General features: G+C 32.7%; 4 protein-coding genes across 6 annotated transcripts; 2 read left to right on the top strand and 2 right to left on the bottom strand.

Annotated features, from left to right (window-relative positions):
* Positions 1-26: 26 nt before the first annotated feature.
* AIMP3 (aaRS-interacting multifunctional protein 3) lies at positions 27-2,243 on the bottom strand. 2 transcript variants are annotated; one of them, XM_066296441.1, is made up of 5 exons: positions 2,103-2,243; positions 1,093-1,287; positions 821-916; positions 528-725; positions 27-461 (listed from the first exon to the last, which is right to left on the bottom strand). In XM_066296441.1, the coding sequence occupies exons 1-4, from the start codon at positions 2,175-2,177 to the stop codon at positions 576-578; spliced, it is 516 nt and encodes a 171-aa protein (XP_066152538.1). In that variant the 5' UTR covers positions 2,178-2,243; the 3' UTR covers positions 27-461; positions 528-575. The 2 variants fall into 2 exon arrangements, with proteins under 2 accessions (XP_066152538.1, XP_066152539.1); XM_066296442.1 differs by having other exon boundaries at positions 27-451.
* Positions 2,244-2,385: 142 nt separating this feature from the next.
* NC2beta (negative cofactor 2beta) lies at positions 2,386-5,577 on the top strand. The gene is made up of 2 exons (XM_066296440.1): positions 2,386-2,763; positions 5,250-5,577. Exons 1-2 carry the CDS (start codon positions 2,520-2,522, stop codon positions 5,531-5,533), a joined length of 528 nt encoding a protein of 175 aa, XP_066152537.1. The 5' UTR covers positions 2,386-2,519; the 3' UTR covers positions 5,534-5,577.
* A 2,161-nt stretch (positions 5,578-7,738) lies between these two features.
* LOC136346896 (blood vessel epicardial substance-B-like) lies at positions 7,739-14,937 on the top strand. Of its 2 annotated transcripts, none has more exons than XM_066296438.1 (8): positions 7,739-7,976; positions 8,037-8,322; positions 9,709-9,847; positions 10,008-10,188; positions 10,460-10,605; positions 12,445-12,665; positions 13,541-13,753; positions 13,808-14,937. In XM_066296438.1, the coding sequence occupies exons 2-8, from the start codon at positions 8,079-8,081 to the stop codon at positions 14,014-14,016; spliced, it is 1,353 nt and encodes a 450-aa protein (XP_066152535.1). In that variant the 5' UTR covers positions 7,739-7,976; positions 8,037-8,078; the 3' UTR covers positions 14,017-14,937. The 2 variants fall into 2 exon arrangements, with proteins under 2 accessions (XP_066152535.1, XP_066152534.1); XM_066296437.1 differs by having other exon boundaries at positions 7,740-7,976; positions 8,069-8,322.
* Positions 14,938-15,744: 807 nt separating this feature from the next.
* Positions 15,745-21,910, bottom strand: LOC136346922 (protein FAN-like). Its single transcript, XM_066296477.1, has 14 exons — positions 21,687-21,910; positions 20,270-20,702; positions 20,004-20,186; positions 19,857-19,928; positions 19,607-19,797; positions 18,592-18,759; positions 18,299-18,534; positions 18,020-18,244; positions 17,755-17,958; positions 17,450-17,702; positions 16,927-17,157; positions 16,653-16,843; positions 16,444-16,593; positions 15,745-16,203 (listed from the first exon to the last, which is right to left on the bottom strand). The coding sequence occupies exons 1-14, from the start codon at positions 21,698-21,700 to the stop codon at positions 16,088-16,090; spliced, it is 2,667 nt and encodes an 888-aa protein (XP_066152574.1). The 5' UTR covers positions 21,701-21,910; the 3' UTR covers positions 15,745-16,087.
* Positions 21,911-24,144: the final 2,234 nt, after the last annotated feature.

Genomic DNA, 24,144 nt, shown 5'->3' with positions numbered 1-24,144 from the left:
ATATGATGTTGAAATAAAACAAAAAGTTTTTCATTTAATGTGTAATTTGCCTTTAGCTCTCTTAAATACAGTCTTCTTTACATAGTATACAAGGTGTCTTAAAAATATACTGACAAACTAAGGGGTGATATCAATATAAACTTTTTTCTTTAATAAACGTACACTCGCAAATGAGCCGTTTGGGCAGAAAAAAGACAATATGGTTTTAGCACCCTCAGCATGTCATACTGTCTGTGGTACGCGTTAGCATCTTGGAGCTTCTCTGATTAGTGTTGTATGTTTCGTCCTTATTGAGTTTCGCCCTAGGTAGTGCATTTGTAAGGGTATTTGGCGACATTGCTTATGCAAACAGGTATTGAGTTTGCAGAAGCCTGTTGCAGTGCCTTTTTATGAAACCAATTCATCCATATCCAGTTTAAAAATCCCATATGGCTGTTTGAATATGTACTAACTTTTATATACTATAATAAATTGATTAATATTTTGTTAATGAAAAGGTTATATTCCATTATAAGTAGTTCAAATACCTTGCTATAAATAAATAGACTTGCCATAGACAAAATAGTACTGATCAATTACTGTCTAACAAGAACTGTAGTAGGTAAGTAAATGGTACTAAAATCAACTAAAACGTTCGTTGGTCGCAGAGTGGGATCTTCTTGTATATTGTCAAACCATCTTGACACATTTAAAAACTTTTCCTTCTCCAAACTGGATAAACTTAACTGAAAGGGTAGAATGTCATAAGTAATGTGAATTCAATTAAAACGCTGGTTTTAGGATTACGCAAATGATATTGTATGGTTTAGAAATAACTCACCATGATATTAAGAAGAACATAATATAAGAAAATATCAGCAATTGTCAATTTGTGGCCCACAAGGAATGTCTTACTTGACAGAATACTATTGAGTTCCTAGAAAGAAACAATTTTCAAATTATTAAAACTTTCTGACAGAATTTCTTAGAACTCTTCCCAGCATAGATGTTTGTACTGCATTTAAAATTTTAATAAAATATACTGAACTAGTCTCAAAAGAAATAGAACAGCCTTACCATATGGTGTATGAAATAAGCATTAGATCAACCCACCTTTAAAATTTCATAAATTGCTTGGTTATTATTGCCTCTAGAAGCATGGACTATGCCATATTCAAGCCATTGATAAATAAGTGCCTCATCTGTCTCTTCTAAAACACCTTTATCTGACTTTGTTTCCTTTAACATGGCAAAAATAATATTTATTATTCCTGTAGTAAATTGATTATTATGCCTTCTTATGAACGTCTGAAAGCAAAAGAAACAATTTGTATATTAGACAGCTACCTTGGAAGGTAATTATTAATGTGTTATTGTGACTGTACTGTGTGATTTCAACTGCAAGTCTATTTTTGAAGAAGCACTAAAATTGAGTCTCAATATTGATCACATTCTAGATTTCTAAAGAATCTGTCTGTAGAATATCAATCTGAACAGATGCATTTAAAGCTAGAAGCCCTAACATTTCATATGATTAATGAGGGTATAAATGCTAATTACTGTGGATAGCATAACACAAAACAGAATGCCTATGAAGGGTGAATTAGAAGTTGAATAAACAATTGTCAATTTTTGCAGAAAGTTTCTTGAGTTTACTTGATAATCACATTAAAGCTGGCTAAGTACCCAATATTAATAATAATTACATAAATTCTTGGGTCAGTAGATATTCTCTAAAGCCAAATATGCACATATAATGTCAAAAGCAGCATTATCTTTTATATTTTAAATTAACACAAGCAGTGCTAATACTAATTCCAAGTAATTATTTGAGTTTGCATTATTTTAAGTAATGTAAAAATAAATAATTCAAGGCTAATACCATTAAATCTGAAATAATGTTCCATTAATACTAAGTAATGTCTGAAGCAAAGTATATGTACTGCTATGTAATACAAAATTAATGTAAATCACTTTTTGACTAATGTGGTGTACTGCATTCGTTTTGTGCAACTATGACTGCTGTAGCATTAAACTATTCTAAAATTCTTCACATGATATACTAGGGTAGAAGATTTCAATGACCCCTTTTCTAAGAGAGAAAATCTATTAGGTCTACTTACAGTATCTCTTTTGGTAATTTCCCCAGGAGGTATTTTGAGATAGTCAGAGATTTTAATTAGAAGTTGAGGAAACATTCTAGACTTATTTTTATAATTTTCTTTAGATGAAATTATCAGTTGGGTTAGATTTTCTCAAGGCCGTGATGGTAATCACAGGAACCCGTGAAACTAATAAGATCAGCTGTAATATTGGGGCCAGGACTACATAGCTTGTGACTTAGGAGGATGTGAGGTTATAGCTCCTTGTTCTTTGGTTATGTTTGTTTTTATTACTCTTGATCCATGTTGGTTGTTGATGCTGAGATTGGTTGGTGGTCTAGGTTCCTTCTGATTTACAAATATACATTTCTCATTGTAAAAGAGAATAATTCCCTTACTTTGTTATATTATTGATATCTTCTTTGTTTAGAATTAATAATGTCAAATCCCAATAGAAGCAATGATATGACTGGCAATAATGAAGATGAGGAGCTAAGTTTACCCAGGGCCAGTATTAACAAAATGATAAAAGAACTGATTCCATCTGTTAGAATGGCTAATGAAGCTAGGGAATTAGTCTTAAATTGCTGTACAGAATTTATCCACTTACTGAGCTCTGAAGCCAATGAAATCTGTAACCAACTGAACAAGAAAACCATAAATGCCGAACATGTTTTAATGGGTAAGTTCAAGTTGTCAAGTTGGGAAATGTCTTGAGCTGCCAAGCTGCTCAAAGGAGAGTAAATCAAGAGCCCAAAACTGTCAATCCTTGTGGTAGTCTTATGAGACAATTTCTTTAAAAGCAATCTGTTTTTAAAGGTATAAGTTCAAAGTAATTATTCAAAATTTAAGGCAAAAGTATCACAGTATTGGTAAGTTTCTCCATTTTCCTATCCAAAATTAGGCCACTACATCATCTCTGGCATGTGAATAAGTGCTACATCACACTCGCCCTTGTGTACACTAGATTGTCAAGAATATATGTGGAAAGGAAATTAGTGTTCTCAGGGCCATGAAAATGCACTGATAGATATTTTAATATCCTAAGCCTTATCTTAGTTGCAAAGCTCTTTCTTGCAGGCTAATGAGCCTTGTGCCCCTGATACATGAGCCCACCCTTGCTAAAATTTTATATGAGATATGCAGGTGCAAAACTGTGAAATAAGAGAACCTGAACACTCCCAAATACCCAAAACCTAATAGATTTCTTAAGGTAAAGACTCCCTTCAGCAATCTCCTGGCAATTCACCCAATCTGTATGGCTCCTGGCAGATTCTGGTCCAATATCATCCTCAGAAACTTAGCATCTACAATGCCCTTCTCACATTCTTCCAAATGATTCTTAATAAAGTCACCTTGACACTCTTGGCCAAGTTTAAGCATAACATATTGCTTTAAAACCAATATTCAGGGCTCATTTGCACAGCTAGTACGCCCGCCATCGCCTCGCCCTGCTCATCTCAAGCGAAAAAGATGGTCCTGTCGTTGACAAACAATTGGGACTTTTTAGTAAATTGTTTATACGCAAGGTAGTCTTATTTTCGTGGTAGAAAATTCGGGGATCGAAAAAGAAACGAAAAATAATAGAAATTTCCTTCAACAAAATAGCTTTTAAGACGTATAGTTTCTGACGTACAAGGCATTGAAGTTTTTATTTTTAAAACGTTTTTTGGATATATCTTAAACGAACTGAAATATCTTTGGTGGAGTAACGCGTCTGACAAAAAATTACTATTTCTTTTTTAGAAATGTTTTACGACGTTATAATTATATTAAAAATTATAGACGCCGTAGGGAAAAACGAAACACAATCCCGAGCTATGACATCACGTATCTCGGAAATTAATAGTTTCCCGACATATGTACAGTGTGAATCACTTGTTTTGGGGTCAGTCTGTAAAAAGTTTATTCATTGTGCGATTTAGCACGGACCTTTTTGAATTATGGAGCTTGATAAACTGCGCATTTACATCAAAAATGGCCGGGTTGACGTGAAATTCAAGGCCTACTGTGACAGTTTCTAGGAGCGAAATTTTAATAAATCATATTAGCGATTTTTTTGGAAAAAACCGGTGCACGCCGCTGGATTGACCCCCCTCAAAACGGGCCTATACAAAATTTGATCGAAAAATTTTCAGTAATAACAATTTTGTAGAAGAATTAAAAGTGCACCCTCGGTACTTATTTATTTTCAAAAATTCATAGTGGGCTATGGAGAACAAGTGAAGTGTTTAACTGTCAAACAAACGCAACAAAGGTCAACATCGATATTAGAACTCATTTGTACTTAATACAAAATAAATTATTAATCTTTGTAATTACGGAAAATTTAAGTGTAAGAGTAAAGACAGAAATTGTTCGTCTTGTTGGCGATAACGCGCGCTCGGCAGCAGAAGCTGCGGCAGAATGCAGAGTCCAACATCAGACATCCAGATAGACCGGTAAGTCGAAATGCTGTGCAACGCATAAATAATATTTTCGTTCAATTTTATTATGAATAAAGTAAATTAATTATTTCTTGTTATGTAATTTTAATTTTTATTGTTTTATTTGTTCTGTATAAGCCTAAAACCATAATTAAGTCGTTATAAACTATAAATTTTTGAAAATAAGTACCTAGTAAAAATCATTTTCGATAAAAGTCATAAATAAAGCCGTAATTGTCCTTAGTCCTTGTCCTTAGTGGGGAAACCTGTATATATTAAGAACGTCTCTGAGATATGCGATAAAATGAAACTGCATTAAAGGAATTAGAGTATTTGTTCTTTTTATATTAAGTCCAACTAAACCGGACATGATAAAGTTATAATAAAATTTGAAATGAGACCCTGTATGTTGTATACAATATACAAAAGATTTCCTTTCCCCCACAATCCTTTCAATATACTATCTAAATTTTAATGATTTTCTATATCTATGTTAGCACACAATGCCTGTAATTTTGCACATCAGCATGAAAAGCTATTTCATTTCCCGAAGTCATTCGTTAGATTCTTTCGCGTGGCCCTATTTCATTAATTTCCTAATAACTTTTTCGATAACGAACTTACCCGGATATGTTTTTTTTTTGTTTACTGCTGTTTCGCTAATTTGGTGCCCTTTTAAAGAAATGTTCTGTCTTTTTTTTTTTCTTAAACAACACCATTTTTATGATTATGTTTTCTCCAGCATTAGATAAGTTGGGATTCAGCGATTACCATGGAGAAGCAGAGGCAGTGCTCAAAGATTGTAAAGCCGTAGCTGCGAAAAGAAGACGACAAAGCACCCGCTTAGAAAATTTAGGTATTCCCGAAGAAGAGTTATTAAGACAACAACAAGAATTGTTTGCCAAAGCGAGACAAGAACAGGCTTTTGCCGATCAACAACAGTGGGAGCAGTTGCAGGCTGCTGCTCAACAGGCGCAATCTATGGCAATGTCTAGTTATAGTGACGATCAAGACGACTATTCTTAAGTGTAACCTTTATATTTTATGATAATAAAACTTTTATTGTAAAACGTAGTATTTATTTCAAAAAAACCTTGCATCTAATATCATCTAATAACTTTTAACGTCGAACTTTACACCAAAATGAATTCGATGGAATTTGTATCCATTCATAATCACAATCCTGTGTAGGAGTTTTCCCGTTTGAGAGCAAGGAATGACAAAGTAAGAGAATTGGTTGTTGAGATACAAAGTGAAAACCTGACCATATGTGACGATTCAGAAGGTTTTTGCAGACAGACGTTTCAAATCCGAAAAAGTTGTAAAGAAATGCAGTCCCTTTGTATTGTCCCCGGATTTACGTATAGGTATAATGACTTTACTATCATTCACTCAAATCAATTGTAAAAACAAAGAATATTACCGAACAACTAAATTGTTGTTCAAGCAAACGTGAGAAACTTTTCGAGTAATTTTCAATACTTAGTATCTTCAGAATTGTTTACCGAATTTTCGCTGATCGAAAAATATTCTGACCGTGTAATTTTTCCATATTTATGTGAGTGGGATTCATCTGAATGTATTTTTGGTGTATGGATTTGAAAAACTAATGGAGAAACATTGACCGACTTTTGCAACGTCAATAGCACCTATATACATACTTGCCAAATAGGATTTTGGTAGCGTTGAATAATCAACAAAAAAAGCTTTTCAACTATGTTTGAAAAAGGCCTACTAAAGTAAAAAGAACAAATTCATTATTTCATCTTAGTCGGCTTAGAAACAAGTGCTTGTTAAACGCAATATGTGTGGATTGGTACCCTTTGAATAGTTTAAAACTAGCACTTGTTTCTAAGCCTACTATGGTCAAATGATGTTTTGATAAATTTTTTCTACTTTCGTAGATCGAATCGAACCCTTATTATACATGGTTAAAAAGCTTTTTTCATTGATCATTCGACGTTCCCAAAATTAAATACAGCGGCCTTAAGAAATAACGAACTTGGATATAATTACTCGAAATCTAAAATAAGTACAACTACAGAGTCTGTAGTGATTCAAACCCTCATGTTGTGAGAGAAGGAATCACTCAATATCCTCAAAAATTGAATGCTTGAACCGGGATCATCGGAGATGCTATCATAGGACCTTGGTTTACTGACGGTAATTTCAATGGTGAAATCTACCGTGGCCTTTTAGATAATGCTATTGAATCATTGATAATTCATGAGCTGGAGAATCAGCACGAGGAAAATGGTGAATTACACTTGGAGAAAAATTCACTAAGATTTCAACAGGATGGAGTACCGTCACGTTTTGTTTTACTCGTTAGGTGGTAATTGGATAACAATTACCTTGCAAGATGGCTTGGAAGCAGAAGAGTGATGGAATGGCTCCATAGATTCCCCGATCTTAAGTTCTTGGATATTTTTTTGGAGGGAAACTTGAAAAACTATACCGTTTAGAACTCAATTAAAAACAAATGAAAAATTAAAATAACGAATTATTACTGAATGTTGCGCAAGTACTAAGAAAACTTGTCAATGTTCGTCAAGAATGTGACTTTCGTTTATATATTTGCATGGAAAATAACCAACATCTATTGTAAAAAAAATATTAATGTTGAACAAATTTGACGCTTTAATTTGAATGCAATAAAACTTTGATGTTACACGAGTTCTATTACTTATTCCTGATTGAAAAACATTTAATTCTACACCTTGGTGTTTTACTTATGGATTTTTCACTTTAGAGGTGATCGGGTAAATTTGAGGGCGGAATTCCAGAAGCTTTGCTTGAAGCTTGTTGAAAATGCTTCCCAACGATATGTGGCAATCCTGCCCGTGTTATTAAAAAAAGACTTAGGGTGGGTGGAGGGCATTTGATGAAAGGGTAGGAAGTTCATCATACTCTCAATCATCTTTCCCATCATATTATGGTAGAAGCGTTTTTGGATTCTTGTATTACTGGCATGATCTTATGTGAATAATCCTAAAAATTATCGACAATTTTCAATGCGCTTATAGTTCATACGATAAAAAAGTCTAGAGTTGAAGTTTCAGGATCTTTTTATTTATAAATATTAAATCTTGAAAATTAATTAAAAATCTTTACTCCGCCCTTTTTGAACGGCTGTTTATTTTTAACAGTTTCGTACGTGCAGATTTCAACATATTTGATTAACCTTCTCAAACTATCGATCTCCAAGAAACAGCAAAACATCCCAACACAATGGGGTGGTTGACCAATTGAAACAACCCCTAAAATCGATGAAAAGCGTCTCGGAAAATATTGTGAGGCAGTAGTCTGGGGCGTGTCAACGAGGCGTCCACGCCGCTACATGAACTGTATCTATATACGCTTAAAATTTTGTCTGTTGTTATTGACATTGGCTATGAGACACGTGAATGTAACTTTAAAAAAGTATCTTACATTTAAGAAGAGTTAGCAATTTGTAAAATGAGTTTTTGTAAGTATCTTTGCGCGGTAACACAACATAGTAAACATTGATATTTAAACTTAAATTTAGGGCTAGAGCAAACTTTTGACTTAACATTTTAGTAATATAACTATGGAAATATCTGTGATTCAATCAAGGACTTACTCTACCATTTTGGTTCCTGCAAAAACGAATTTTTCTACTTCGAAGCTAAAACGCCAACCGCATCTAAACGTGCATAACATGGAATTGAATCGGACCATTCTAAAGATTAAAATAACGAAGACAAATTACACCGAAAGATGGAATAACACCGATTTCTATTACAACGTATCTAATAGTACTGATTTGGACTATGACTATCAAATGATGAATGGTAAGTGTATTTCATATTCAAAACGACGTAGATGCAGTATAGTGCAGGGAGTGGTCTTTTTTTTGTTTCCGTATCGTCACATTTATTTAAAAACAGGGGGAGAATATTTAGCTGGAAAATTTAATAAGACACAAAATAGATGTGAAATAAAAGCAAAAATTGGCCTAAAAATTTACATAATGACAAAATTACATACTGTCAATTCTGTTTCCCCTGGAAAATTACCCTTAAGGGATCAATGTCCCTGACAATCATGGGAGTAGAAGGTTTTGCACAATCTCACTACGCTATGTTTCCTGACCAATAAAATTACATATTATCGTATTTTAATGCGTGTTAACGGTTAAATTATTTAAAATTATGCACATTTCTAAAGGGCTTGATAAATTAAAACAAAGAATTTTAGCCTCGTTTCGCTATTTTCAAAATTTCAAACAATTTCTTAGGACGCTGCTGGAGAGCTTTATTTTTACTTGAAATTGTCCCAAAGAATACAATTTATCAATTTGTTAATAACCAATCCAGAAACGTCTTTAATAGGGCTGAAAAGTTAGGTAATTTTTTTTGGTATCTTAATTTTCGTCATACAAGGTGTTTTATAGACATACCAATCAATTTTCAAGGAATGTTGAGCTCATGAAAACAAATACATATATGCATGAAGTTAAGGCCGACATCGCTTCGTTTCTAAAGTACAGAGTGTTTAAGTGCCTATTTATTTTAAAGTTTTTAAATATTTTAAAAACGGTTTGGCATAAGGAAGTAAAATTAAAAATACACTCTTAGTTTCTTTATAAGCTTTATAGTTTTCGAAAGTAAGAACAATTCTCCAATTCCCGTGTGATGCTGGAGATCTGGATTTTAAGGTTGGCCACTCTCCAAATATTTCACTTCACCACAAAATCAATTTAGTTAAAATACGGGAACCATGTGAATAATATTTTGTATAAAACTTAAAAGTTTTCGAAAATGGAAAAAAGTCAATAATTTCCCATTGCACGAGACCGGACACCCTGACAGTTTTCCAATAACTCCAATTTAATACAAAATCGATTTGAATTAAATAACTGAAATCAGGATCGTATCTAAGAGATTTGAGAAATTAAAAAAGAATATTTTGTGGAGAGTTTGCGTTGAGTAATGGTTTTCAAAATAAAAAATATCTCCAACTTTCCCTACCACTCTGGAGACCTCGATTTTGTCCCCACAAATCTTCAAGACTTTCTATTAATCACAAAATCGATTTGATTTAAATGCCTGACACCAGAGGCTTCTCTACGAATGCGAGGGACTAAATAATTTGATAAAATGGTTCAGAGGTAAACCTGTACTAACCAAATCTCTATTTGAAGGTTTAAAATGTTCTTAATATTTAATTTGTTTCAGGAACGATAGACGATTCGCCTTGGGCTGCGTGCAAAGAGTGGACTCCAGCCCAACATAGTCTCTTTCAAACCGCTAATTTTTTTTTTGCGGCAGCCTTCATCGTGCCAGGGAGTTTCAAACAGAGTGTCCTTTTAGTTAGGTAAGATAGTAGATTTTGTAATGAAAAGCTTCTTTCAGATCTTTAGAATTCGCTCTTTTAATTTTACGCCTTTCAAAAACTTTTGCGATTGGTTTTTCGGCGTTATAATGCTTCTCGTTTGGCTTTAAAGGTTTTAATACGATCCATGTGCCCCTTTCAGAGCCCTGCTTTCATTTGGATATTTCTTCCTAGCCATATGGGGAGGTGTAGAAGTCTGCGCTCCGGACATTTTATTATGGAACGTAATCGTAGTGATATTAAATTTTACACATACTGCCTTGCTAACTTGGAGGTTTTTACCGCCAACCTTAACATTGGATTTAACAGAACTTTATATTAAGGTAATTAGGGACTTTATTAATAACTCCCTTATGATTATGCATGTGGATGATCTACCAATACTGCGAAACACGGGATTTCAAAAATATCGAACGACTTAAATATTCATTTAAATTGTACATTTTTATCGAACCCAAAAAGCTGTGTGCCAATGGTGAAGCATTAGCATCAGGGTACGAAAATATTTATCACAAAGCAGAAACCCTTGAAGTTGTAAATAAAATCCAGTTTTCTTCAATCTCTCGACCCTGTAAAACCAGTTATTTATTTTAGATATTCAAGCCCCTAAGCGTAAGTAAAAAACACTTTAAGGAGCTAGTGAAGGAAGCTAAAGTTCAAACGCTGGAATGTGGTGATATATACGCAGTAGAGAATGTAAGCCCTGCGGACGAAAGGCTGTCAATTCTACTTAAAGGAAGGTAAGAATTTACAAAATATTACTTTCCATCTTTGTATTAGGAAATACAGCTGCAAATAAATCTAGCCTATTCGCTAATTTAACAAATACAGAGAGTTGTGTGACATATTGGACAAATTTGACAGGTGTATATGTATATATACTGTAAGTCAGTTTATACTAGCAGGGCTCTGACCTTCGATAAGGTACTGTATTTTAAGTCCAGTAAACCATATAAATATATGTTGCGAAACGCCTCGTTTTTGAGATACATGGTGTCAAAGTTTTGGATTTTTTTTGTATTTTCTGCACAGTTCCTATAGTTTTTGAGATAATTTATTCAAATTTTTACTATTTCTTACCTATAATGGTCCGTAAGTTTTGACACATCTACACGATTTCGAAACCCCCAGAGTGATATATTTCCATCGGTCACGGAACATTTTACAGTTCAGAACTTTTTTGTGGTGCATTACTGACTGCTTAATCCCAAAAATTAGGATTCTACGTTTAATTTAGAAACTCGTTTGTCTTTTGAAGTTTTTTCGTATCTGTAACTGTTTTCACGTAATTTGAAAGTCTTTCAAACAACGTATCATTAATAAATATCTTATTCATCTGCAATTTAATAATGCAGAACGCCTTGAGACGGTTCTTAAAGTCACGAGTAAAATAGCTTTGTTCCGGGTGATTTGTAAACTAATAATGTCCTGGCTTATTGCTATTACCCCCAAAAATGTATTTTCTAAATAAAGTGTTTCTTCAGAGACTTTCACATTACTCGAAAACAGTCGCAGATGCAATAGAACCGCAATGTACAAAAAGTTTTTAAATTGAATGTATAATCCCAATTTTTGAAATTTGGCAGGAAGTGGCGCACCGCAACAAAGTTCTGAACGATAGAAAGGGGTCTGATCGCAAAAAAAATCACCATGTATGTTTTTAACTCGTTTGGACGTATCAAAACTTGTAGACCATCATAAACAACAAATTTTAAAAATTGAAATAAATTATCCCAAAAAACACGGCAACTATGTGGGAAATACAAAAAAAAATCCAAAAACTTGACACCCTGTATCTCAAAAACGAATTCTTTGGCGACATGTATATTTATATGTCTTATTGAACTTAAAATGCGGTACTATATCGAACGCCATAGTCCTCCTAGTATAAACGGATTCATCCTGTATATTATTCATCGTAGTTTACTTTTAGTAGTAACTTGTATTTCGTGTAATGAACATGGTCCCGTAAGAATGAGATGAGACACACAATAAATTTGTTGGAAGTAACCCATATCTTTGCACATTTCGATATACAGCACCTGATGTTTGATGACTTGGTACTCGTTGTCTGTAATCTGACCGAAGCACTTGGCCTAGAAAATTAACTTGGCTAGAGCAACTGATAAATTGTGCGAATTCTATCGGCATTGCCCTTTGCACTTTCATATAACTAGATTACCAGATCAAAGCTCTGCGGTCGACTGAACATTCTGTAATCAATATATGTTATGTGCTGACACTCTCTACACGCACCACGCAAATTTCCTATATAACTTTTATAAATAAACGTCCGCAATGCCAGCATAGCGTTCTTAAATTCAAAACTTCGCAGGCATTTCATAAACAGGCTAATTGTAAAAAAATGGTAACCGACGTTAAAAATAATTGATTGGAATGCACACAAAAAAAAATTAAATTTACCAACTACATCAATAACAACTTCTCATGCGTGAATCCTTATAATTTCGCAACAATAGCGAATTGGGAATTTGCCCCAAAAACATTTTTGGGCTTAAAGTGGCAAAAGGTCAGATGACATTCTCTGTATTTTACGCAAACTTTTACCAACTTTTTAGGATGAGGGTAACCTGCGATGATACCCATCTGCACTTTATCAATCAGCACCAATTCGTTGATTCACCCGAGTGGGAAGCCAATCACGAACAATCTGACGATGTTTTCCAGGTGACAATCACAGCAGAGGAGGACTGTACATATCTCTGCTGGTCCAGAATGAAGTTGGAGAGGGTCTTGAGGCATCGTCCTATGCTCAAAGTTGTGCTTGATGCCATTATAGGTAATCAATCATATTGGTATCATTTTGCTTACTAAACTGCTTATGTAAAAAATGTTTGAGAGGATATATGTATATACAGGGTGTCCCTCAAATAACCGTACAACGCTTGACCGAAAATTTCTGAACTAAAAGTAAGGTATGTTAAGCAAATTTACCTACATCCGATGTGGCTTCGTTGTGTCGTCAAAGGGCTCCAAAGTTTTCAAAGTAATATTGTTTTTTCGAAATAATTGCTAAACTTCTTTATCGGTTTTCGCTAATTTTTTGATCCAAGAATTACTACATAAAAGTTTGTATTTTTCTTACTCGTTGTCCGAGTAATTTATAATTTTTCTTTGTGACAAACTCTCTTTATTTCGAAACTTTTTCACTTCTTGTAAAATTTTCGCCAGGTAAACAGTTTATCCGTAATATGTTTCACGAAACGTCAATATTTTTAGCATTTCTTATACGAATTAAACTAAATTGGTAGTTATTTTCGATCATGCCTTGTATGGTAATTTCAGAGAAAACCTGTATAATAAAGGAACGGAGTAATGTAACAAAATTCTAATATAATTTTATTATTCGTCGGTTTAGATTTTTTGTAATTTTAATAATTTTTTTCAGACCTTTTGAATTTTATTAATTCACAGTTTTATTAAGACATTTAAATTTAAAAAAATTAAAAAAAAGGAACTCTTAAAATTGACCAAATATTATGCCGTACCTATACCTTTTTTGTTACCACTTTAGCTGTATCCAACCTTAACTATATGCATCTGTAATATTTATACCAAACAACAAAAATTCCAGCTTTGAAATGCTGTCAATTGGTTATGTATCATACGTAAAACATTTACGAAATATTTGAGTTTAACAATATTTTTTTAAAGGTAAAGATATAACGCAAAAGCTGTATGCTCTCAATGAACACTTAAGTGGTTTAACGCACGAGAGAAACAGGGATAAGCGTAATGCGTTATGGGCCAAAACACACTGCAGAAGCATGTCGATGGACGCAGTAAATACGGGCACTACTGGACTGGTTCGATCTCAAGCTTATAAATTATCCAAATATAAGGATAACACGCAATCAAATACTAAACGTAAGTAAGAAAATTTTGTTAATTATCGCTTCATTGTTAGCACTTTCTTTTCAGTTGGATCAACGGGCCGACTTCCAGCTCAGGGGAAACAATCATGGGTACCGCTTGTAGCGACTCAGTTTCCTAAAAAGTCCCCGTTTATTCAGCAAAATTCTACTACGAGTCTACAAATTCCGGAAGTTCACATGACTCCACAACGCTCAAAGTCTCTGAAAGGACCCAAAAAAGAAAGGGAAGTTAAATTTCAGGCACCTATCAAATAAAATATCTACATCAACGGATTATTACTTATAGAGGCTGAGTTTTTCCTTATATACAGATTATCTCTTAAAACAAATTTTGTTTTTCAAAATTGAACATAGCAAAATTTAAACAATATACCGGGTGTTTCCGAAAGGTGCGTCTCCTGCAAAATTTATACAATTTTTAAACAAAAAATTTAATTTTTTACGACGCTCATATCTTGATATTTTCAAAACGTGATATTTGTCACTATTTTTAAATACCAATATAGATTTTCCTATGTCATTGGCACTGAAAAATAGTGAATATCTATGCTGTCTATTGATTATTCACTAAAACTTGTCGCCTCTAATGCCCACCTTAACTACAATATTTTCATATTGTACGATTTTTTTTTAAACACCACATGTACGCGTTATTTACTAGAATATATAATAATTTTGCAGATAAATCATATTATTAATCAGTTGCCTTGGGTTTTCTAAGCTATCAAAAGGTTCCAGAACTTGCCTTCCAAAGTGGGTATAAGTAAGCTATATTTTCTGATGTTTTAAAACTGGTTTTATATACAACTTATGTAAATGACTGGAAACAACCGGCTAAATGTCTGGAAACACGCTGAATAATACACAAATAAATATAAAATTTTCTTTGAGTGATATACCTGCTACTTTGTCCCGGTGTATATACAATATTTAATTATAGCCGCGATGTATTTGTCGTTTTATTTAGATGTACAATAATTCGTACTTTCTTTTGTTGTAATAAAAAGCTTCCTATAGGAAATATTCAGCAGTTTCCAGATTTTTAACTTGCCCTGTGTGTTATGTATTCAATGTAGTGGATGTTTAGTATTGTTATATGTGTATAAATCTATATTTGTATGTTTATATTTGTCGCGTTTATATCATATATAAATAAATAAATAAATAATTAACTGATGTTGTAGAAAAAAATCAACTATTCGATCTGTTATAAAATCCTAGACAATTTTCCAATTATGCATGATAGAACTCTAGACCGTCGCACCATTTATACAATGCGTCCAGAAATAACTGGACAAAGAATAACAGCGGATTTCTTATATCGAAATATTGTGATGAAATTGATTTTGATTTCTGTGAAAGGGAATATTAAGACAGATACAGGTTGTTAAATTAAAATAAGGAATAGAATTGATAAGAATAAGAAAAATGAGCTCAGAGTCTTTGTGGGCACGTTGAGAACCTTTTATACAAAAATGAAACAAACAACATGGAACTACCATTATTTAATAGAAACTTCATTGTTAAATCCTGTTCAGTTTGCGCCAAAGACACGGAACAAATTCATTTAAAATTCCGGCAGAGATGTTTTGAGAAAAATGGATTAGTGTCCCTTTATTTTTAAATGAGAATGTCTTGGCCATTTAGCCTGGCCCGGTCGGATTTTAGTTGAACCTTTATCCATTGCTGTGGAGTTGCTAAATACGGACACGTGTGTAATACGTACAAAATATATCCTTTATGTTCTTTAGATACCACGGTCGTTAATCTCGGCAAACCTCGTTTCTAGATTTTCACCATTAAATTTATCATAAGAACTGAGCCTGTTATTGATATTACTTTTTTTCTATCTGGACTAGAAATACTACGTTTCCTTTAAAATTGTCAAATTTGGCCCAACCTTTACGTCTGTACCTACCTTCAGCGATTTAAAGATATTCTACGATGTCAGTAATCAAGGTTGTTAATAAAATTCCAACCAGATGACTATAAAGTATAAAATATATTCAACATTTCAGATAAGAATACTTTCACAAAAAATATCACAATGTTATTCTATATTAAAAACTAGTAAATATTAATAGAACCGTCAAACCCTTGAACCTAGAGTCGCATTATTTTATAATATTCAAAAATTAAGTAAAATGTAGAAAGCTAAGCCATAAAACTAACAAAAAAATAACAATATTGCATTGACGGTTACTACAAATTCTTATCAGGCTTATAAAGTATTGTTCAATGTAATAATTGTAGACTTCGATATTCCATGAATTCTTGAATGAATTAACTCCAGTTGCATGGACATACTCAGTATAATACATAAATGCTATAAAAGATCCTTTTCCATGTTAAAATTTGGAGACCAAATTTTGATAGATTTGTCTTCACTGCCGGTAACTATCAAGTTTCGATCTTTTGATATGTCCACTGTTCGAATCGCCCCTACAAAAGAAAAGTTATATTGTTTTTGAAATAGTTCCAGAAATTTTCAACAGATGATTTTAGAAAATGAAATGTTATTTGTTTCAAGTAATTTTTCACATGTCGTCAAATTTTTGCCAAAAGAAACCTTTTTAAACAAATGGAGAAATTAATAGAGTATGTAATAATTAGTTCAACAAAGAATAGTTCCACTGATATCCTTAAATATGAAATTTTCGCAAGAAAGTTTTAATATCTTACCAGAATGCGCTTCAATTTCCAATAAAACTCGTACTTCGAACATATTCCACATCGACAAAATCCCACTTTCACAGCCAATCGTTAAAAGATTATCCTGCCATTTTAGGCAGCACACTTTAGAAGGAAATACTTTATTGAAAACCGGCATTCCTACAATTATTATGACGTTTTAAGTAGTTTTTATTAACCATATCAAGGAAAAACTTTGCCTGTTGCTACTTCTAAGACTTGAAATGTTCCATTATCTGCCCCAATGGCGAGTTTTTGCCCATCCGGGCTGTAATCCAAAGCCCGGATCCTGGTTGATATGTTTTCGTATTTTTTATGGATTGTAAAATTTTTAGTTTCCCATATGTAGATTTCTCCGTCTTCAGTGCCGACAGCAAAGCAAGAATTTTCACTTCAAAGGAGATTAAAAATAGAATATAATACAATTTTACCGAAAAAAGTGAGTAAGCTATCATTTTCTTTAATTTTACTTACGGATTAAAAGATATACAGCAAACTGACGAATTATGATCCAGATGTTTGAACAAACATTCAATAATGATATCTTTTGTTAAGGGTGTCACACTCTTCCAGACTTTTACCGAACAGTCGCTACTTCCAGAGAGTAATAAGTGAGATTTATTCCCATATGAGAGGCATGTTATCGCATCTTCGTGAGCGAGAACATCTGTAGTTATTCTTCCGTAATCCATGTCATATAACAAGCTGTGAAATATTTATGAGTATGGCTCTAAACTTGCAATTTAAATGAAAGGAAATAACAAAAATAAAACTTTAACACTTTGCATTTCAGAAATGAACAATTTTTAGAACGCAGTTTTGAATAAAGATGTCCCTATTTAACTTTGAAAACTTAATTTCGTAACATCCTGTGGTATGGAGCCAAGATGTGCGCTCAAAAATATTTTTCACCAAATAATTATATCGCAAACTTCTATACAGAACCATCGAGGAGGAACAAATTCTTTCAACCAAACATAACGTGAATATTGCTCACATTTGATTATCCCAACTCCCAATAACCAAAGTATTAGACCCAGGCAGCTGAATACAGCTACTCAGAGGCATATTTCCAATGTTAGCACTTCTAGTTTGCCTCTTTTGTGATAATGAAAAAACTTTCAATCTGGAATCGTGACCCACCGAAGTAATCTTGGAGCAGTCTTCGCTAATGATAAGATGACTCACTGTGCTTTTATGGCTGTTAAAAGTAGTCAGCAAGTGAAGGTCGGTTACGGACCTCCAGCTGTCTAAAACCGCATGAAATAATCGGAAAACGTTGGAATTGTTCGTAATATTTACCTTCTAAGACGGGACTGTCTTCCGCTATTTGATAGGGTTCAGTTAAAATAGGGTTTCCTATTTTTCTTTGCGGGTGGGGAACTCCAAAGACTCTTTTGGGGATCTGTCCAAATTCCATGATTTGCACTTCAAGAGCATGCCTTTCATTAGGATCCTCAATAGATTCTAAATCGACGTTTCCCTCGTAGCATAAATGATAAAATACTGCATCATAATAATACAGAAAATTGATGGATTTAGTTAATGTTTTTGAGAAAGTACTAACAATTGTGAGCTTTAATCGCCTCTTCTCCTTTTTGCTTGTAGCCGAAGATTAGATCTATCCATTGATGCAAATTCGACGATACAATATGACTTTCAAGCGCTGCTTTCAACGTTTCTATAAAATGCTTGGGGCTTTCAGCCCATGAAGGAAGTTCTACGTCTCCCACTTTTAAATTATTATGACGTAAACCGAAATTGATGCCCATACTGTTTAATAGAAATTTCCCTAAATTTAAATTTGTCTATTATTGTTTTTTTACCACCTGCAATTAATGCCAACCTTCCTGGGAGGTATCATAAAATTCCGGAATCAATTCCTTGAAATCAGACATATTATTAAAGCAGTTTTTATATGTATCCGCCACAGAATTGAACATTCTGTCTGGATGATCGAACCTCCCGCCTTGCAGACATAGTACATAATGCGGATATAATCTTGATAAATAATATAAAACAAAACCTGGAGTGGAATAATGAGATCCGTATATAAATCTAGGATCGGCCATTTCTTTGTAGCTAAAAGAATGGCATGATGTTTAATAATGCCAGTCGCAAAAAATAACTATTACCTACCGATCTAGAAGTCTCTCTAACCTCTCCGGATTTAAAGCCCCTACAGGCTTCGATAAGTCTCGGTAATTGTCTGGATTTTCTAGATCTAAAGTCTCACTTAAATAGTTCGATATAATCCATGGAAAGACAGGATATTGGGTCAGATCATTTATCGTTCTGTCACCTAAACTATAACAAGTTATTTTGTGTGTTTTTGGGTGTAAATAGAAGCTTGTTTCAAAAAATTGAATAAATTTATATGCGCCGTACAATTTCAAATAGTTGTGCTATGTGGTTTGGAAACACATTGGACTATAAATAGGTGGTAAAATGGGCGACTTTTCGACATAAGAATGTTATAAGACTTACAGTTACGATAATTACAATCTTAGTCATGGATAATATAAATATTGTCGTAAATAATATAAAATAAAGTATAGTGATAATTATCATCGTCGATAGAAATTTCATTTTTTCCATCACGTGCTTAAATCTAACAAGGAAAATATTTTTTAAATAAATTGATCGCATGCAGTAATTTTTAAACGCCCAATTTCCAAAACGGCTGTAATCGACCTAAACGATTTTTATTTCATTTCTTTTACTGTTTAGAGACGCAGGAAAGTTTGCGAAAACATGTCTTTACTTCGATCATACAGAAAGTTCAAAATTCTCCACTTAAACAGGTAACAAGCATCATAACAACGACCGTTAAGGTACAAGCCGCGAAATATAACTGTGGGAAGTACTTAATTTTTATGGGTAATTTTTAAGATGTATTAATGAATCCCCAATATATCATTATATCGTTGGTGACAAGAAGTTTATAAATATGTAAAGCATATATTATTGTAACCCTAGGGGGGAGATTGAAAACAAACTATATTTTCTTACAGCTAATGGAGATAAAGAAAAGCCAAACTTTAGCAATTACTTATTTCCACCTTTGCAAAGATTTGTTTAAAAATAAGGCAAATTATAATACAATTCCCTTTGTCATTTAATAGACCATCCATAATTGCTTCATCTTACTTACCTATTGATATAAAGCAAATAATCATAGTTGGATATAATACCATTTTGCCATTGCAAGGTTATCACATTTTGTTCTAAATTATCCAATTTCAGTTCTGGTTGCTCCATAATATTTTTGTATAAATTGTCCCTTTCAGTAGAGTTTGCAAAGGAGAGGTATATGTGTGAATTGAAGCAATAAATTTCTAACCCCTTTAAAGATCTTAGAATGAAACAAGTTGTGAAAAACACATACTACTACTACTACTTACAATATGTCTCAGCAGAAAGCGTCTTTTAACAATTCTTTTAATACTGTTCAGATTTATCTTTATTACTGGATACTGAAAGGTGGAAAAAACACTTCTTTGTTAATCTTATTCTCTTTTACTACAATCCACATTACTTGATACACTTACTGGATCAATATTATTATAAGGTTGAAAATACAGTCTCTTTGATGATAAAACACATCTTCCAGGGTTAATGCTGAGTGGGCAAATTTTATCTGCTCGTATTTCAACAACAATCTGCTCATACAAATCCAACCATAAAGGATCAAATGTTACTCGAGAATGTTTTGAACATACAATTGCAGCAATCTAACATCAATTTAAAACATAAATTAGGTTTAAAAGTAACAATTTGTTAAGAAAAAATATAAAAAAACACAGAGTATACTTGCCATATTTGATTGTTCTACTGAAGGTAAGGTAGAGGCTCTATAAAGTTGAGAGATCATTGTTAGGCAATTAGAGATATTTGCATAATTCAATAAAAACAGGAAATTCGCTGTCTCTTTAAACTTATAAGGTGCAATTACATTGCCCTCTAATAGTTCTATGTATTCCTTACAATTAATGGAAAGGGCATTTTTATTTTCTATAAATTTTGTGGTGCCTTTCCACTCTTCAATTATAATGCATTCTTTGAAATGAATCTTAATAAGGGGTTTGGTAAAATCCTTGGGGTCAAACACCAGAGATTTTGAACACATTTTAAGTCTGCCCTCTTGTTTCTTTATATCATAAGTTTTTCTGGTCGTGTCTGGTGGCACAAAAGTGCTACTGAAATCTTCAAAGTAGATTTCACCTGGGTCTAGCAAAAGCAAAGAAAATCTAAAAAAGTTATATGAAACATATTTCAGTTATAATTGCTCACACCAATAATCAAACAAACTAAATTATCAGTACTATTTGTCCAACTATTTTTTTTGACGTAGTCTAACAACCCTATTATCACCCAAAAACAACCTGAATATGATTGTCAGTATTTGTCATAGTGTGCAGGGAACAATATATTAAAATTCTATGGAGAGAATTGATTCAAAAAAGTTGTGAACTGATCATAGCATTTTTCCAATTTTCCATACATCCATAGAAGAGGCCACTCTGCACACATATTTGGCTAGCGGTTGTCCCCTTGGCTATGGGTAACATAAGTTTGTTAAAAGAATAATATACTTTTGCAGAATCTCTTATTCATCTGACATTGCTTTCCAAACATAGGGTAAGCTAAGTATTGTAGTATTAAATCAGTCAAGATGGCCAGAAATAAATTTGGAGGTAAATGTTGGAAAACCAAGATAACATAGGTTTACCCAAGCTGATGTCATGAAGGTGGATATAAATTTAAAAAAAAAAGATTTATTTAGAATGAGGGATAAACATGTTAGTAATTTTTATCTGTGTTCAAAATTTTTTGCACATCAGGTAAAACTGGTAAAGGAAAGAATAATGTGAATTTTAACATGTTTGAAGAAAAAGTACACCTGCAGGAAATATAATATTTGCCAAAAAAGAGTGGAGCAAAATCAATCACAGGCAGGCATCAAGTCAAATTTTTGTGAGAATAACTACTATTACTACATTTACCCACTTGGGTATGTTAATCGTGGTATTTCCCCACACGTTGGAGCCGAGGGTATTCACAATTAAGCAACCTTGATCTTAATGAAATGAAATAATAAGTATTGAATGCCTAGGTGGTATATGTATTGCAACATTTATTTGAGAGTTTCTAAATGGTAATGTTATAGCATATAGTATATACATGTTCGAAACTATCATCTTTGAAATTTTTAAAATTTAGTTTTATTTTACCTGCTTTTCTCCATCACAAGAATACAGAAAATTTTGAAATAGGTAATATTTGTTTAGTTAAAATCCTTAATAAAAATACTTTTTGCGAAATATTTCACTTTCAAATGTTTACATAACAATAGAAAACATCGTGTGTATAATGTACTATTTAATTGAAATGCAATAATAACATTTTAAAGTTAATAATAATTGCAGAATTGTTTATTTTTCTCATATTGTTGTCTGTCATCTGTCATATTTTGCTGGATTCAGGATCTAGCCAATGTTAACAAATTCTAACTACTGGCATGATGAATACGAAAGATTGCGTCATCGTGTATGCACTTATATCGAAAATATCTAAATAGTTTTCATTAAAACATTATTATACATATGAAGATTGAGCGGCTTTTGGTATTAATATATATTTTTTACTGTCGCTATTTATTTATGGTGGGTGCGCTCTTAAAAATTTCCATAAATATATCATTTCCAATTAGTTTAAATCAGAACTAACCTGGCGCTTTTAAAATTCGTAGTTTCAAAACGCATTAAAATAAATTGTGTAAAAAAAAAAATGCTTTCATGAACATGGATTAATTTTTCGTTGATGGGTTTACTCTAAATTTCAATGACCAACTAATTTTATGGGTGTTATGGTCTTAATAAGCCGTCTTAGTTAAAGCAAATTTTTCCAAATTTAATTAGTTTTGCACATGAATGCAAAGTCTGGATAAAACCAAATTATAAGTAACTTGTAGTTCATATTACTGATAAGAGAGTTAACACCCTCATAGTTCTCCTTACAGTGAGTTAAAAGAGGTCAATTTTGTCGCGGGTCTTAATTATTTTTTCTTTTAACTTAAATGCTTCTGATTTTCCGGAAAGTTTTTAAAGTAGAGCCCTTCAAAGTTATTAGTTTTTCAAATAATTTCGAATCTTGTCGAACCGGAACTGACCTGCAATTCTATTCAAAAGGGGATTTGTGAGGATTTAGATCAGAGCTTTCCAAAATTCAATAATCTCAATTTAAAATCAAATTATTAAATTATTAGTAGACACTGTCAAATACAAAACCGTTATCGATTGCAGTGTTAACATTATCAAGGGCCGTAATTTAAGTGGGGAAGGATTAATTAGTTTTGCACCGATATAGGACAAATCTAGTGGTGAATGAAAGTGTAATATAATCGCTATGGGTTAATATAATGACTTTGGGGTATAAACGCTTTATTGCTTTCCCATATAGGTATATTCGGAATTTATCGGTAGTAATGAATATAGGAAATTGTTTTAGTGATACTCATAAGTTCTGTTAAAATTAAGTTTATTTCCGCCCTCAATGAATTTCAGGCTTAACTGTAACATACATTTAGGGCGCTCAATTATGTGGTTAGAGCAAAAAGTTATGATTAAGTAGATAGTTGTGTTATAATGAGAAGCGTGAACTAAGTTTTATTTCTTATTTTTCCCTACAAAGGAACAAAGACAAATTTAATATCATTTATATAATATTATACATAATTCATACAACTGCTGAAGTATAATAATCCTTGATATAGTTTGAAAATTCGTATCCTCCCTGATTGTAAAATGTAGATTCTTACATCATGATGGAAATCAATTATTTCCCGAGAATATGTAGTAGTCGGGTAATTTCCGCACAAAGTGAGGATTTCACGGTGAATAAATTAATGATCTTAAGAAACTAACACGAGTCTCTTCTCGAAATTCAGATTTTTTAAGCAGATAAAAATGTCTAAACAAATAAAATACAGTAGTTAGCCGATAAACAATTATAAATTCATTTAACAGTTCGCTATAAAAACGTTAATAATCGTTATTGGTGGAATGGGTTTTTTTATGATGAAACTACACTTTATCGCAGTAAATGACCCAACAATGTGAAAATCCTGTAAAAGTAATTGGCAAAACCAATTCGAAGTCATTTTTCAGTTGAATTTGGTTTAAAAATTGTCTATTGTTCTTGCTAAATCTGAGATTTAATTAATGGCTGGTGAATTATTTGCAATTAGAGCAAGGTCGAACTGCGAACCACTCACAATTACATTGTTCCTTAGCAGTTCGTGTTAAATACAAGATGTCCAATTTACAACCCCTCGAACTTCTACGAGTTTGTTTGTGATTTCACAAAAAAATCAGTTATGGGGATGTAGACCAGGCTAATAAAGGTGAATTTCAAAATTAGTGACAACCCTAAAGGGTGTCCTTAAAAGGTGGGACGTCATAATTTTTTTTTATTTTTTTTTTAATGTGACTATGTTAGATCCTAATTTTTTTGTACCCTGAGATTTACGAAGTCGAAACTATCATGTTGTAAAAGAAATTTTGGACATTTACAGTACCTCATAAAACATTAATATCACACTTAGCTTGAGTTAGATTTTGACAATTTTGGGATGAATTTTCCTATAAGATCCCTTTAGCAGACACGAATACTCAATTAGCTGAAAATATA

This window comes from Euwallacea fornicatus, chromosome 25 (assembly GCF_040115645.1).
Source record: "Euwallacea fornicatus isolate EFF26 chromosome 25, ASM4011564v1, whole genome shotgun sequence".
Lineage (NCBI taxonomy): Eukaryota > Metazoa > Arthropoda > Insecta > Coleoptera > Curculionidae > Euwallacea > Euwallacea fornicatus.
Note: the sequence above shows the minus strand (reverse complement) of the source record. Positions and strands in the feature narration are given on the sequence as shown.